General features: G+C 37.3%; 2 protein-coding genes across 2 annotated transcripts; both read left to right on the plus strand.

Annotated features, from left to right (window-relative positions):
• Positions 1–12,017: 12,017 nt before the first annotated feature.
• LOC137743370 (uncharacterized) lies at positions 12,018–14,277 on the plus strand. Its single transcript, XM_068483254.1, has 6 exons — positions 12,018–12,280; positions 12,374–12,424; positions 13,208–13,259; positions 13,334–13,392; positions 13,519–13,564; positions 14,017–14,277. The coding sequence occupies exons 1-6, from the start codon at positions 12,155–12,157 to the stop codon at positions 14,157–14,159; spliced, it is 477 nt and encodes a 158-aa protein (XP_068339355.1). The 5' UTR covers positions 12,018–12,154; the 3' UTR covers positions 14,160–14,277.
• Positions 14,278–14,618: 341 nt separating this feature from the next.
• LOC137742843 (uncharacterized) lies at positions 14,619–15,047 on the plus strand. Its single transcript, XM_068482791.1, has one exon. It carries the CDS (start codon positions 14,619–14,621, stop codon positions 15,045–15,047), a length of 429 nt encoding a protein of 142 aa, XP_068338892.1.
• The last annotated feature ends 1,684 nt before the right edge of the window (positions 15,048–16,731 follow it).

Raw genomic sequence — 16,731 nt, forward strand, 5'->3', positions numbered from 1 at the left:
CGAGTAAGTGTTTACATAATCTTCTTTTGTCTGAAGAAATGATTCATTGATATCAACACATCTGAGATCACCAAATGTTTGAGAGTTCCTCTATTCAATCCTTTTCCTTCTTCTTGTTGTTGGATATCTCGTTCGTATACATCTTCTCTTTGTTTCTTGAGCCTATAGTGAGTTACAGACAAAGTTCGAAAGGGTCAAATCTTTGATGATTCCATTATACATGATTGAGTTACGAAAACTTCTAGATAGGTATCCTACATCTGAACTGAATTCTTTTTGGTTAAAGAATCTCTTTCTAGTTGCTCGGGAACAATTAAGAGATTCTCTAGAAGAAATATGGGCTTCTGATGGCAACATGCTATGGGGTGGTGGTCCCGCTTATATGGTCAAATCAAACATTCTAAGAAGAAATATTTGAATATCAATCTCATGAATATTATCGATTTCATAAGTATCATATCAAATCTCATCAATCGAATCACTTTTTCGAGAAATACGAGACATCTAAGTCATACAAGTAAAGAGATCCATTCATTGATAAGAAAAAGAAAAAATGTGAACAGTGATTGGATTGATGATAAAATAGAATCCTGGGTCTCGAACAGTGATTCGATTGATGATAAAGAAAGAGAATTCTTGGTTCAGTTTTCCACCTTAACGATATAAAAAAGAATTGATCAAATTCTATTGAGTCTGACTCATAGTGATCATTTATCAAAAAATGATTATGGTTATCAAATGATTAAATAACCGGAAGTAATTTACTTAAGATACTTAGTTGACATTCATAAAAAATATCTAATGAATTATGAGTTCAATACATCATGTTTAGCAAAAAGATGAATATTCCTTGCACATTATCAGACAATCACTTATTCACAAACCTCATGTAGGGATAATAGTTTTCATTTCCCATCTCATGGAAAACCCTTTTCTCTCCGCTTAGCCCTATCTCTCTCTAAGGGTATTTTAGTGATAGGTTCTATAGGAACTGGACGATCCTATTTGGTCAAATACCTAGCGACAAACTCCTATGTTCATTTCATTACAGTATTTTTGAACAAGTTCCTAGCTAACAAACCCAAGGGTTTTCTTGTTAATGATAGTGACGATATTGATGATAGTGACAACCGTGACGTTGATACGGAGTTGGCTCTTCTAACTATGATAAATGTGCTAACTATGGATATGATGCAAAAAATAGACCGATTTTATATCACCCTTCAATTCGAATTAGCAAAAGCAATGTATCCTTGCATAATATGGATTCCAAACATTCATGATATGGATGTGAATGAGTCGAATTACTTATCCCTCGGTCTATTAGTGAACTATATCTCCAGGGATTGTGAAAGATGTTCCACTAGAAATATTCATGTTATTGCTTCGACTCATATTCCCCAAAAGTGGATCCCACTTTAATAGCTTCGAATACATTAAATACATGCACTAAGATACAAAGGCTTCTTATTTCACAACAACAAAAGCACTTTTTCGCTCTTTCATATACTAGGGGATTTCACTTGGAAAATAAAATGTTCCATATTAATGGATTCGGGTCCATAACCATGGCTTCCAATGTACGAGATCTTGTGGCACTTACCAATGAGGCCCTATCGATTAATATTACACAGAAGAAATCAATTAGAGACACTAATATAATTAGATCTGCTCTTCATAGACAAACTTAGGATTTGCGATCCCAAGTAAGTTCAGTTCAAGATCATGGGATCTTTTTCTATCAGATAGGAAGGGTTGTTGCACAAAATGTACTTCTAAGTAATTGCTCCTTAGATCCTATATCTATTTATATGAAGAAGAAATCATGTAACGAAGGGGATTCTTATTTGTACAAATGGTACTTTGAACTTGGAACGAGCATGAACAAATTAACGATACTTCTTTATCTTTTGAATTGTTCTGCCGGATCGGTCGCTCAAGACCTTTGGTCTCTACCCCAACCCGATGAAAAAAATGGAATCTCTTCTTATAGACTCATTGAGAATGATTATAATCTAGCTTATGGCCTATTAGAAGTAGTAGACACTCCGGTGGGATCCTCACGGATAGAAAAATATTGCAGTCAGTTTGATAATGATCGAGTGACCTTGCTTCTTTGGCCCGAACCAAGGAATCCCTTAGATATGATGCAAAATAGATCTTGTTCTATCGTTGATCAGAGATTTCTCTATGAACAATATGAATTGGAGTTTGAAGAAAGGGAATAAGTCCTTGACCCGTAACGGATAGAGGATGATTTATTCAATCACATAGTTTGGGCTTTTAGAATATGGCGCCCTTAGGGCTTTCTATTTGATTGTATCGAAAGGCCCAATGAATTGGGATTTCCCTATTGGGTCAAGTTATTTCGAGGCAAACGGATCATTTATGATGAAGAGGATGGGCTTTAAGAGAATGATTTGGAGTTATTGCAAAGTGGAACCATGTAGTACCAGACATAAGATAGATCTTTCAAAGAACAAGGCTTTTTTCGAATAAGCTAATTCATTTGAGACCATGCAGATCCACTCTTTTTCCTATTCAAAGATCAGCCTGTATTTTCACATCGAGAATTCTTTGCAGATGAAGAGATGTCAAAGGGGCTTCTTACTTCCCAAACGGATCTTCCTACATCTATATATAAACGCTGGTTTATCAAGAATACGCAAGAAAGGTACTTCGAATTGTTAATTCATTGCCAGAGATGGCTTAGAACCAGTAGTTCATTATCTAATGGATTTTTTTCGTTCTAATACTCCATCTGAGAGTTATCAGTATTTATCAAAGATGTTCCTATCTAACGGAATGCTATTGGATCAAATGACAAAGACATTGTTGAGAAAAATATGGCTTTTCTTGGATGAAATGAAAATTGGATTCATGTAACTAGAGAAAGGTTTCCCATTCCTTGGCCGAAAAAATATGTGGCCATGAAACAGGGATTATGTGGAACAGAATTGACTGGGCGGTAGAGTCATGGAAACAATTGTTTCTTCCATATTTTGGAACTTAGCTCTATGGAACAATATACTAACTACTGCTGAAACATGGAAGAATTGAAATCTTAGATCACAACATTATGTTTAGATGGTATGAACTGCCTAAATAAGAATTCTTGAACAGCGAAAAACCAGAGCTATTACTCACTACATCAAAAAATTTCCATTAATAAAGGATGTAAATCCATTGGAAAATAAAAAATACGCATGTCGGACGAAATGATTGTTTTTATCTGCTACAATAACTACTCATTGGTTTAACTGAATAACTAAATAAAATAGATAGACATTTCTCTTCGTCTCAGGTCGACGAATCTTCTCAATTCAAAGATTCCCTATATGGATAATACACATTCCAGTTGATCGTCTAATTCGAATTGTTTTGTTCCAAAGCAAAGGTATCCACGGGGCGGTTCGTCCTATTCAGATATTCACGAACAAGAAGTACTGGATTCTCTTTCGAATAGGCCCTGAAAGGAGAAGGAAAGTTGGAATGCTAACATACGTTTATTATTGAATTCAATTCACCCAGCCTAATAGTACATATTTTTTGGAACGTCCAGTGCCAAAGTCGCTAAATGGGTAAGTCGCCAATCCCTATATCGGACTATGTAATGTACTTTATCTGCTTGATTACAAGTGAGCATTTTACCGGAGGTTTCTATTGTATCAATCTACCCTTGTGTGATTCTTGTTGAAGCATATACTCGAGGGGTGGGTGCAGGGCAGACGATTTCAAAGCAGACTCCCCGTTCATTAGATAGAGAAGATCACCAAGATTTCGTGATCCGTTTTCGAACTTATTCCAAGTCAATGAGCATTCTCAATATTCAATATTATGCCTTGAAGAGGAGTCGAACCTCCACGTTTTTTAGCACGAGATTTTGAGTCTCGCGTGTCTACCATTTCACCACCAAGGCATCTTGAAAGTGAATCGTATTCCATAAATATGATACTTATCCAATGTGATGTATGGAATATATGACAAAGGTGGAGTGATACAATTGTAGCTAATTGGTAGAAAATAATCAATTTAGATAGCCCTTTGTGGCTCTGGTGGCAACTAGATCAACGTGTTATTACTTCAAGAGGAACTCCCATCGAAGTTCACTATGAATCTAATAGTAAGAAGTATAAAAGAAATATTCGTATATACGTTCGAACCATAGTTGGTCATATTTCTCTTTATCAAGAAATTGAAGAAGCTATCCAAGGGTTTTACTGAGCCTACTCATATGGTACCTAATCATATGGTATCTAAACTAAGTAATTCTATGACACCTGTGTCATTTTGGGATTCTCCAGTTCACTAGGACTATAGTTCATGAATTTCTATGTGAATCAAGATCGAGAAAAGGGAGTTTTCTAATCATTAACTCAAACCCCTTGTCGAACCCCACTCAGCGGAATAGGGAGGTACTTATGGCAGAACGGGCCAATCTGGTCTTTCGCAATAAAGTGATAGACGGAACTACTATTAAACGACTTATTAGTAAATTAATAGATCACTTTGGAATGGCATATACATCACACATCCTGGATCAAGTAAAAACTATAGGGTTCCGACCAGCCATTGCTACATCCATTTCATTTGGAATTGATGATCTTTTAACAATACCTTATAAGGGGTGGCTAGTCCAAGACGCTGAACAACAAAGTTTTATTTTGCAAAAACACCATCATTATGGAAATGTACACACGGTAGAAAAATTACGCCAATCTATTGAGATATGGTATGCTACAAGTGAATATTTGCGACAATAAATGAATCCTAATTTAGGATGACTAACCCCTTTAATCCAGTTCATATGATGTCCTTTTCGGGGAGCTAGAAGGAATGCATCCCAAGTACACCAATTAGTAGGTATGAGAGGGTTAATGTCAGATCCACAAGGACAAATGATTGATTTACCTATTCAAAGTAATTTACGTGAAGGACTATCTTTAACAAAATATATCATTTCTTGTTACGGAGCCCGAAAAAGGGTTGTGGATACTGCTGCACGAACATCGGATGCTGGATATCTTACAGGCAGACTTGTTGAAGTAGTTCAACACCTTGTTGTACGTAGAACAGATTACGGCACCATACGAGACATTTATGTGAGTCCTTAAAATGGGATGATGCCAGATAGAATTTTTATACAAACATAGATTGGTCATGTATTAGCAGACGATATATATATATAGGCCCACGATACATTGCCGTTCGAAATCAAGATATTGGGATTGGACTTGTCACTGGATTCATAACCTTTCAAACACAACAAATATCTATCCAAACCCTCTTTACTTATAAGAGTACATCTTGGATCTGCCACTTATGTTATGGCAAGAGCCCCACTCATGGCAACCTAGTCGAATTGGGAGAAGCTGTAGGTATTATTGCAAGTCAATCTGTTGGAGAACGGAGCACTCAACTAACATTAAGAACTTTTCATATCAGTGGAGTGTTCACATGAGGTACTGCAGAACATGTACGAGCCCCTTCTAAAGGAAAAATAAAATTCAATGAGGATTTGGTTCATCCCACGTGTACACGTAATAGGCACCCTACTTTTCTATGTTATATAAAATTGTATGTAACTATTGAGAGCGAAAATCTTATACATAACGTGACTATTCTACCCAAAAGTTTGATTTTAGTTCAAAATGATCAATACATAGAATCAGAACAAGTGATAGCTAAAATTTGCACAGGAGCATATACTTTAAATTTTAAATTGAGGGTTCGAAAACATATTTATTATGATTCAGAGGGAGAAATGTACTGGAGTACTGATGTATACCATGCACCGGAATTTATGTATAGTAATGTACATCTTTTATCAAAAACAAGTAATTTGTGGATATTATCAGGAGGTTCGTGCAGATCTAGTGCAGTCCCTTTTTCACTCCACAAGGATCAAGATCAAACGAATGTTCATTCTCTTTCCACTGAAGGAAGATATATTTCTAGCCTTTCAGTAAATACAGTAAATAATGATCAAGTGAAACACAACAGTTAAATCTTTCTAGTAAAAAGGAAAGTAATATTCATGATTATTCAGAATTTAATCGATCATATATACAGGTCTTTGTAATCTCATACTTCCTACTATTCTCCATGATAATTATGATGTTTTTTTTTCATTGACAAAGAGGTGAATAAATAGATTCATCATTCCATTCCAATCGATTCAAGAACGAGAGAAAGAACTAATGCCCCGTCCCGGTATTTCGATTGAAATACCCATAAATGGTATTTTTTGTAGAAATAGTATTCTTGCTTATTTCGATGATCCTTAATACATAAGAAAGAGTTCGGGAATTACTAAATATGGAACCATATGGTTGCATTCAATCCTCAAAAAAGAGGATTTAACTAAGTATCAGGGAGTTAAAGAATTTAAGCCAAAATATCAAACGAAAATAGATCGATATTTTTTCATTCCCGAGGAAACGCATATTTTACCCGAGTCTTCATCCATAATGATACGGAACAATAGTATCATTGGGATAGATACACGAATCACTTTAAATACAAGAAATCGAGTAGGCATATTGGTTCGAATGGAGAGAAAAAAAGAGGATTGAACTAAAAATATTTTCTAGAGATATCCATTTTCCTGGAGAGAAGGATAAGATATTCCGGCACAACAACATCTTGATACCACCAGGAAACGATAAAAAAAATCTATGGAATCAAAAAAATTGAAAAATTGGATTTATGTCCAATGGATCACACCCACCAAGAAAAAAGTATTTTGTTTTGGTTCGACCCTTAATCATATATGAAATAGCGGATGGTATAAATTTAGAAACACTTTTCCCCCAGGATCCATTGCGGGAAAGGGATAATCTAGAACTTAGAGTTGTAAATTATATACTTTATGGAAATGGTAAACCAATTCGGGGAATTTCTGGCACAAGTATTCAATTAGTTCGGACCTGTTTACTATTGAATTGGGACCAAGAAAAAAAAAATCTTCTATTGAGGAGGCCCATTCTTCCTTTATTGAAGTAAGTGCAAATGGTTTGATTCAAGATTTCCTAAGAATTAACTTAGTGAAATTTCATACTTCGCATATCCGAAAAAGGAATGATCCGTAGGTTCAGGATTAACCTCTGATAATAAGTCGGATCATACCAATATCAATCCATTTGATTCTATTTATTCCAAGGCAAGGATTCAACAACCATTTAGCCATAGCCAAAATCAAGGAACTTTTCGTACGTTGTTGAATAGAAGTAAAGAATCCCAATCTTTGATAATTTTGTCATCATACAATTGTTTTCAAATGAGTCCATTCAACGATCTAAAATATTACAATGGATAAAAGAATCAATTAAAAGAGATCTTCTAATTCCAATTACGAATTCGTTAGGCCCTTTCGAAACAACCTCTCAAATTGATAATTTTTATTCATTTTACCATTTAATAACTCATAATCAGATTTAGTTAACTAAATATTTGCAACTCGCCAATTTAAAACAGACTTCTCAAGCATTTCAATATTATTTAATGGATGAAAACGAAAGAATTTCTAATTCCGATACGAACATACTTTTGAATTCATTCAATTTGAATTGGCATTTTCTCCATCATAATTATAATCATAATTATTGTGATGAACATCCACAATAAATAGCCTCGAGCAGTTTATTTGTGAAAATCTATGTATAGCAAAAAAAAAGGATCACACCTAAAATTGGGGCAAGTTATAATTGTTCAAATTGACTTTGTAGTAATAAGATTGGTGAATCCCTATTTAGTCACTCCAGAAGCAACTGTTCATGGACATTATGGAGAAATCCTTTCCGAAGGAGATACATTCGTTACATTTATATATGAAAAATCTAGATCTGGTGATATAACGCAGGGTCTTCCAAAAGTTGAACAGGTTTTAGAGGTGCGTTCGATTGATTCAATATCGATGAACCTAGAAAAGAGAGTTGAGGGTTGGAACGAGTGTATAACAAGAATTCTCGGAATTCCTTGGGGATTTATGATTGGCGCTGAGCTAACTATAGTGCAAAGTCGTATCTCTTTGGTTAATAAGATCCAAAAGGTTTATAGATCCCAGGGGGTGCAGATCCATAATAGACATATAGAAATTATTGTACGTCAAATAACATCAAAAGTGTTGGCTTCAGAAGTTGGAATGTCTAATGTTTTTTCACCCGAAGAACTAATTGGATTGCCGCGAGTTCAATGAACGGGGCGCGCTTTGGAAGAAGCGATTTGTTATCGAGCCATATTATTAGGAATAACAAAAGCATCTCTAAATACTCAAAGTTTCATATCCGAAGTGAGTTTTCAAGAAATTGCTCAAGTTTTAGCAGAAGCCGCTCTCCGGGGTCGTATCGATTGGTTGAAAGATTTGAAAGAAAACGTTGTTCTAGGGGGGATGATACATGTTGGTACCGCATTCAAAGGATTAGTGCACCGTTCAAGGCAACATAACAACATTCATTTGGAAACCAAAAAGAAGAATTTATTCGATTGGGAAATGAGAGATATTTTGTTCCGCCACAGAGAATTATTTTACTTTTGCATTTAAAAGAATTTACATGATACATAAGAACAATCATTTTTAGGATTCCTAAGAGTGAATTTATCCTTTATGGGATTTAATGATTCGAAAGAGAGAATTCATCCTTTTACGGTCATTTGATTTGGTTATAGTAATAAAGATAATACTGAATGAAAAGAAATGAATGGTTTGGATCTGTATCAACGGCCAATTTCCGTTAGAAGAGAAGGTTCCATTGGAACAATTATTTATTTCTATTTTCAGGGTACTTCATCTAATTTTTTTTTAAGGAAAAAAAAAAAAAAAAAAAAAAGAAGAGAAGAAAAGAAGTGTGGGCAGAAATGACAAGAAGATATTGGAACATCAATTTGGAAGAGATGATAGAAGCAGGAGTTCATTTTGGTCATGGTACTTGGGAATGGAATCCTAGAATGGCACCTTATATCACTGCAAAGCGTAAAGGTATTATTCATATTATAAATCTTACTAGAATTGCTCAGTTTTTATTAGAAGCTTGTGATTTAGTTTTTGATGTAGCAAGTAGGGAAAACAATTCTCAATTGTTGGTACCAAAAATAAAACAGCTGATTCAGTAGCACAGGTTGCAATAAAGGCTTGGTGTCATTATGTTAATAAAAAATGGCTTGGTGGTATGTTAACGAATTGGTATACTACGATGGTTGAATCAAAATAATTCCTTTAAAAGTTCTATTTCTTTTAGAAGGTAATATGAATGTTCTATTATGTTCGATCAAAACACTAAAAGGGTTGTACGATATATCCGGTGTGGAGGTAGGCCAACATTTCTATTGGCAAATAGGAAGTTCTCAAGTCCATGCCCAAGTACTTATTACTTCTTGGGTCGTAATTGCTATTTTATTAGGGTCATCCATTATAGCCGTTCGTAATCCAAAAACCATTCCTATTGACGATCAGAATTTCTTTGAATATGTCCTTGAATTCATTCGGGACGTGAGCAAAACTCAGATCGGAGAAGAATATGGTCCATGGGTTCCCTTTATTGGAACTATGTTTCTATTTATTTTTGTTTCGAATTGGTTAGGGGCTCTTTTAGCTTGGAAAATCATACAGTTACCTCATGAGGAGTTAACCGCACCCACAAATGGTATAAATACTACAGTTGCTTTAGGTTTACTCACTTCAGTAGCATATTTCTATGCGGGCTTTACAAAAAAGGGATTAGGTTATTTCGGTAATTAATACATTCAATCAACTCCAATCCTTTTACCCATTAACATCTTAGAAGATTTCACAAAACCCTTATCGCTTAGTTTTCGACTTTTTAGAAATATTTTAGCTGATGAATTAGTAGTGGTTGTTCTTGTTTCTTTAGTACCTTCAGTAGTTCCTATACCTGTCATGTTCCTTGGATTATTTAAATCAATCAAATACTGTATTTCTATGTAATGATTCGGCCTAACAAATTCTTCCATTTAAATTGATTGTACCAATCCTTGTGGGATAATAAAAATGGTAGATTAAGGATTTACAAAAAACGAGATTTATAAAATAAAGATTGGTTAGCGGAGAGAAAAAAGAGGGGGTCAAACTAGGTGTATGTAATCTAATCGCTATAAGACAACTCTTGTCCATGTTTCGAAGAATAGATTCTTGAATCCCATTGAATCTAAGATACAATATTTGGTTTATGGTATGTTGGTCGTGGACCGACCATAGAACCTTGTTCAATAAGTGGACCGCATTAGCTGTCTGCTTTTTGGTTGGGCAGTAAGGGTTGGAGAAGGCCAATCACTCATTCTTAATACCAGCATTCTTAAGACCAAAGAGTTGGGTGGAAAATGGGGGAAAGCTCTCCATTCCTATTTCTCCTATGGCTAGATCCTCCGGAACCACAAGAATCCTTAGTTAGAATGAGATTCCAACTCAGCACATTTCCTTTTGAGATTTTTAAAAGAGTTGCTCTTTGGAGAGCACAGTACGATGAAAGTTGTAAGCTGTGTTCGAGGGGATGGAGGAGTTATTATCTATCGTTATCCTCTATGGTAGAATCAGTCGGGGGACTGAGAGGTGGTAGTTTACCATGTGGCGGATGTCAGTGGTTCGAGTCCGCTTATCTCCAACTCACGAATTTAGCTGATACAAAGCTATATGATAGTGCCTAATTTTTCTGATTCGGCAGTTCGATCTATGTTATGATTTATCATTCATGGACGTTGATAAGATCCTTTTATTTAGTAGCACCTTAGAGGATGGTATAGCCTTAAATAAAGTTAAGGGCGAGGTTCAAATGAGGAAAGGCATATGGTGGATACCTAGGCACCTAGAGATGAGGAAGGGCGTAGTAAGCGACGAAATGCTTATTGAGTTGAAAATAAGCGTAGATCCGAAGATTCCCAAATAGGTTAACCTTTCGAACTGTTGCTTAATCCATAGGCAGGCAAGAGACAACCTGGAGAATTGAAACATCTTAGTAGCCAGAGGAAAAGAAAGCAGAAGCGATTCTCGTAGTAGCGGCGAACGAAATAGGAGTAGCCTAAACTGTGAAAACGAGGTATGGGAGAGTAATACAAGCGTCGTGCTGCTAGGCGAAGCGATGGAGTGCCGCACCCCAGATGGCGAGAGTCCAGTAGCCAAAAGCATCACTAGCCTACGTTCTAACCCGAGTAACATAGGACACATGAAATCCTGTATGAATTAGCAAGGACCACCTTGCAAGGCTAAATACTCCTGGGTGACCGATAGTGAAATAGTACCGTGAAGGAAGGGTGAAAAGAACCCCCATTGGGGAGTGAAATAGAACATGAAACCATAGGCTCCCAAGCAGTGGAAGAAGCCCAGGGCTCTGACCACGTGCCTGTTGAAGAATGAGTCGGCGACTCACAGGTAGATGCTTGGTTAAGGGAACCCATTGGAGCCGTAGTGAAAGCGAGTCTTCATAGGGCAATTGTCACTGCTTATGGACCTGAACCTAGATGATCTGTCCATGACCAAGATGAAGCTTGGGTGAAACTAAGTGGAGGTCTGAACCGACTGATGACATCTCATTCAAGAGAGAGTGAGTCATCCATCCAATTCCTATGTTCACAAAGGGGCCCAAAAAAGAGAGTGAGAAAAAATGATGCACTACACAGACACCATTTGGACCCTAACTTTTAATATTAAAACTTAAGGAAAATTCATGAAAATGGCTTAAACACTTTGAGTTTTAATGAAAATGACAAAAAGGTGTTGTAAGTGAATGACATTAGGAGTGACTTTCTAGAGTTAAAGTAAACAGTACCAGAAGTGTTTCGTTAAAACTTCCAAAAACTTAACGATAAATGACCATAATTTTTTTGGTCACTAGGTGATAACGGTTTTTGCGTGGCCCAAAATTATACCGAGCCCAACCCGTGTGATATTTGCCCACTCAACGATGACAACCGTAGCCCATCGACTAAAACGCTGCCGTCGCACCTAAAATTTTCAATAGCAAGGTTAGGGCACACGCATCATCATCGTCTTCTTCTCCTCCATCGCTCCCACCCGATCTTTTCACATCCCCCTCTCCGGTGATTCATCTCCTCCATGGCTGCCGTCATCTCCGCCAATTGAGTTACCATCGCCTCCGTCAGCCGATTTCTCTGAAATTGGTAGCATTTTTATCAAAATCCGACGATGGGGACTCGAGAGGTATACGAACAGAAGCTGAGGAGCGGGAACCTGCACCACGATCCCACCATGAATCCGGGCCTCGGCACCCCTCGCTGCCCTCGTTGTCTCTCTCTCCTTGACCACGATTCCGTACAAACCCCCATAACCTAACTCGTTTGGTGATTTGATATAATGGATTTTACAGTTGGAAATTGATTTGAATCTGTTTTGTTTGCTGTTCAGGAAAAAGGAGAATGGACCATCACTCCTGTTCTTCACGATGCCACTGCTGTTGTAAGTTTCTCTTTTTTTCAGCTACCTATTTGAGCTAAAGTTTATTTCTTTGTGTAGCAATTGGGTTTCGTTGTGAATTTTCGTTGTTTTGATATGGGAACTTGGAGTAGGATACTTTTCATAGGTTTTTTTTATTTTTTTATTTTTATTTTTTGTGTATGTGTGTAGCGATGAGTTATGAACATTTAAGATTTGTATCATTTGTGTATTGAAGTTTAGATCATAAGTATGATCTTTTGTTAGTTAATGTGTTCTTGGTTGTTGGTAGCTCCGAAATCGTATAATAATCTGCATTACAAAATATTGTTGATATCGACTTAATCTCTCTGTGAGGGGCCAAAATTCTTGAAGAATTGGGCATGAATCCACTTGCTTATAGTTGGTTCATCGGGTAGAAGTAGAACCCAACTTCAGTTGCGTTCTTAGCATCAATGGTCTAGGTTTATGTATGAGGATCATGTTTGCGTGTATGTTTACATCATTTCGGTATTGAACTGTTTGATCTTAACAATGATTCTTTGTTAGTTATTATGTAATTGGTTGTTGTTAGCTCCGAATTTGTATCATATAATCTGCATCACAAAATGCTGTCAAACTTGAAGATTGGGTATACATCCCCTGTTAATTGTTGATTCATATGATAGATTATATAACTCAATATCAGTTGTGTTGTTAGGGTCAAGCTGTACAAAGATCATGTTTGAGTGTATGTTTATGATAGTGATTTGGACGTAGCTTGTTATATGAGTGATTAAACCTCTCCATTATTGTTTGTATGAATAGGCTGGCTCAGGTATTGGAGGAATGCTTAGTGCAATCCATAGCTTTAATACAGGTATATATGTTTCCCATTGTCTTTACAAAGTATATGCTTTCATGTGCAGATTTCTTAGTGTTACTTGATTGCAGGGATCCCGTACCTTCAGAGTCGCTTGAAGGGACCAAAGTGGCTTCCTTTCTTAGTTGGGGTACATCTCTTCTTCTTGTTATTCACCTTTTATCCTGCAATGCACTTATTGGCATTTATCATTAGAGATTTATATTTTTATGTTCAACATTTAAGCTCACATTTGTTATTTTCTTCTAAATCATAGCTTCCTCCACTGCTACTGTTTTCGGGTGCCAGTGCTGCATTTGGAGGTAAAAATCCGGCCTTTCTCCACTGGGTTAAAAGAAGTCTATTTTTGGAACATGATAAATGCTTTTGCATTTCTGTTTGTTGCTGCTCTTCTGTTTTTATTTTGATTAATCGGATCACTTGTTTAGCAGGCATGGAATGGCTAATTTATGTTAAAAATAGATGTGATTCTCGACTTGTTTGGTTGTACCAAGTGTATGTAGAGTAGACTAAGCCATGTTCCCTCAATATCTGAGACTCAGCTGAAGTTTTTACCCGATGTTCTTAGTTTCATTCGCATTTGGTGTTCTTAGGATATTGTAAAAATCAGTATGTGACATTTTCTACATAGACCACGATGCATGTGTAATTTGAGGGTAGTTAAGAATGCGGAAAAAGGGATTTTGCAATTAAGCGTTTCTTTAAAATCTTGGATGCATGTTTTTCAATTCTCTGTTAATATTGGATGTTGCAGGTTATGCACTTCCAAAGTTTGCTCAACTCACCGTGACATCCTATTATGCTACCTCAAGTGCCTCACATTACGGGATTTCACTTCTCACACGATATATCGAAGAGGCTCACGCTTCCCGCTCTCAGAAAGAAAGGGTCAGATGATTTCTTGCAGGTGTACATATCGAATAATCTGATACAATTTTGTAATTGATGTTATATACGTGTACTTGTAGATGCATGAACTTGTATATGGTTAAGATGTTTCACATCATTGACCACAGTTTTGGTAATTTTTTTTACGATCATACCACATAATCTCATATGAAGGATTATGCTAACCACCGTCGAAGTAATTGCTTTGAGCAGTAAGCATCATCATAAACATAAGGCCGGTAGAGTTAAAACCTGGAGGTTTGTGCCGCTCCTACCAAAAGCCTCTTTGTCGCCGCATGGGGACCCCAAACTTTTCTACTTGTTTGATGATCTTACGGGCTATTTGGGGGGCAAGAAACAATCGCCTTTGGAATGACTCGAATGAACCTCCTGACATTATCAATTCCCGCTGCATTTCTTCGTGGCAGCAGGAGTTCAATCGAGTGACTTTTTTACCTGCGGGGTCTAATGGTCCTGCATCTGTCCTTGTCAAATGTTGATGGTGCTTGGAATGAAACCACAAAGCAGGGAGGTGTGGGTGTCATTATTCGGAATGATAGGGGACGTTTTGTGGCTGCGGCTGCGGCTGCTGCAGAGGTAGATATCGTATCCTATCTTCTTGTGGAGGCCACGGCTGCTAGGATGGGCTTGTTACTGGCGATGCAAAGGGGTTTTCAAAATTTCATTCTTGAGTGTGATTCGCTCCAAATTGTTGCTGCCCTTCGAGATACTTCTCCCCGTCTCTCTGATGTTGGGATTATTATTGAAGACTTGAAGGTGCTTATGGCTTCGAACTTTGGAGTTTATTCTACCCATTTCCGTCGTCAAGCTAACAGTGTGGCACATCGTCTAGCACGTTTTGATTTTATTTCGAGATCTGATAGTAACTGGTTTTGAGGGACCCCATGACCTCATCTCAGATGTGATTTTGGAGGAGTCCTTGTAACAGACTACTTTGTTACCCCTCCTTTGATTAATTGAATCTATCGATGTTTTATACCCCCCCCACAAAAAAAAAAAAAAAAAAAAATTCCTCTTTGTCGTTAAAAAAAAGGCTAGTCACTATACCTATTAAAGGTGAATTCATAATTTGAGAAATGCAAAGGAGACTCTCAAAGTGAGACTTTTCGTGAGTTTTATGTTACCTCACAATTTAATGTTAATTTTTATGCCAACATTATAAAACATTGTATTAAAAGCATGAGGCGGCAAATATTCCCACCTTTGATAGTCAGCATTTCTCTAATAATTTTTCAATTTACCTATTTTTCCATCAAACCGAATTGCATTAGCTTGTTATTATTATTGTTTTTTTTTAATACCAACGATGGGAACAATGAAATCAAATTTGATACTTCTAAGTGCAAAAGTGAATGTCACTCAGTACTATGGTCTGGTAGTATTTTTCTTTGCTTAGAAGTGATAAGAGGTATTAGGTTCGAATCTCGTGAATGACGAATTCGATACCAAATTAGGCTGCTGATTGTGTGGCTCAGCCAAACTTCCCCTTCCCTTAGTATAAAAATATCAATATACTAAAAAAAAGTGCAAAAGTGAATACCCTTAATAATTGAGCTATAAGTCCTTTTTTTAGTTATTATATATAGAAAATTTGAGCAATAGTCCTTGAACTTTGTTCCAATTGAAGCATTGGTTTATGAACTAAAAATCCGTGAGTATTGGTCACGAAATCAGTTATAATGTAGAGCAATGATCCTTTTTGCTAACGCCTTTAAAACTTCTATCCAAAATAAGGATTTTAAGGGGCAAAATGGATGGGGATTAGAAGGAATGAGAATGTGGAGAATTGAGTATGGGATAAACAATCTTCCTTATGTGTTTTCCCTTCCTTGTTTCTCTCAAGACAAAACCAAAATTCCAACCCTAGCCATCGGCCTAGCTATGGCCTAGGATCGGTGGCAACCCTTCCTCTCCTCCCACTTCTTTCTTCGGGATGTTTCCTAACAAACCCCCACCCACCCCCCCCCCCCCCCCACCCCCCCCCCAACCCCCACCCCCCGGCCCCCCGCGCCCGCATCCGTTTTTCCATTTGATTTCAGTGTGTGATTTCAATAAGTCCTTTTTCTCTCACCACCCACCACCCCCCCCAACCCCAGGGCCCCCCGGCCCCTCATGCCTGCCTCCGTTTTTCCCTTTTATTTCAGTGTGTGATTTCAATAAGCCTTTTTTTCTCACACAAACCACCCCCCCTCCCGGGGGCCCCCCGGCCCCCTGCGCCCGCCTCTGTTTTTCCCTTTTCTTTCAACGTGTGATTCCAATAGGCCCTTTTTTCTCACCCTCCATTTTCTCTTCTCGTCCTCCACATCCTATATTCCCGCACCTATATCCTCTCCTTCATGTTGGAGACCAGATCCAGTCCATGAACCCGTCGCCCATCTGAAAAGCGAATTTTTCATAAGAAAATTTTTGCTTGTGGACGGGATGGTGCCTAGAACCTCGGTTCGGATCTTTGTACACCTATCGTTTACCAGTGTTTTCTCTCGCTACATTTTCCTCTATTGTCCAAGAATAACTGCATCCCCGTGCATACATTTACTAATTTACCAGTGAAATATTACAC

This window comes from Pyrus communis, chromosome 8 (assembly GCF_963583255.1).
Source record: "Pyrus communis chromosome 8, drPyrComm1.1, whole genome shotgun sequence".
In the NCBI taxonomy this organism is placed as follows: domain Eukaryota; kingdom Viridiplantae; phylum Streptophyta; class Magnoliopsida; order Rosales; family Rosaceae; genus Pyrus; species Pyrus communis.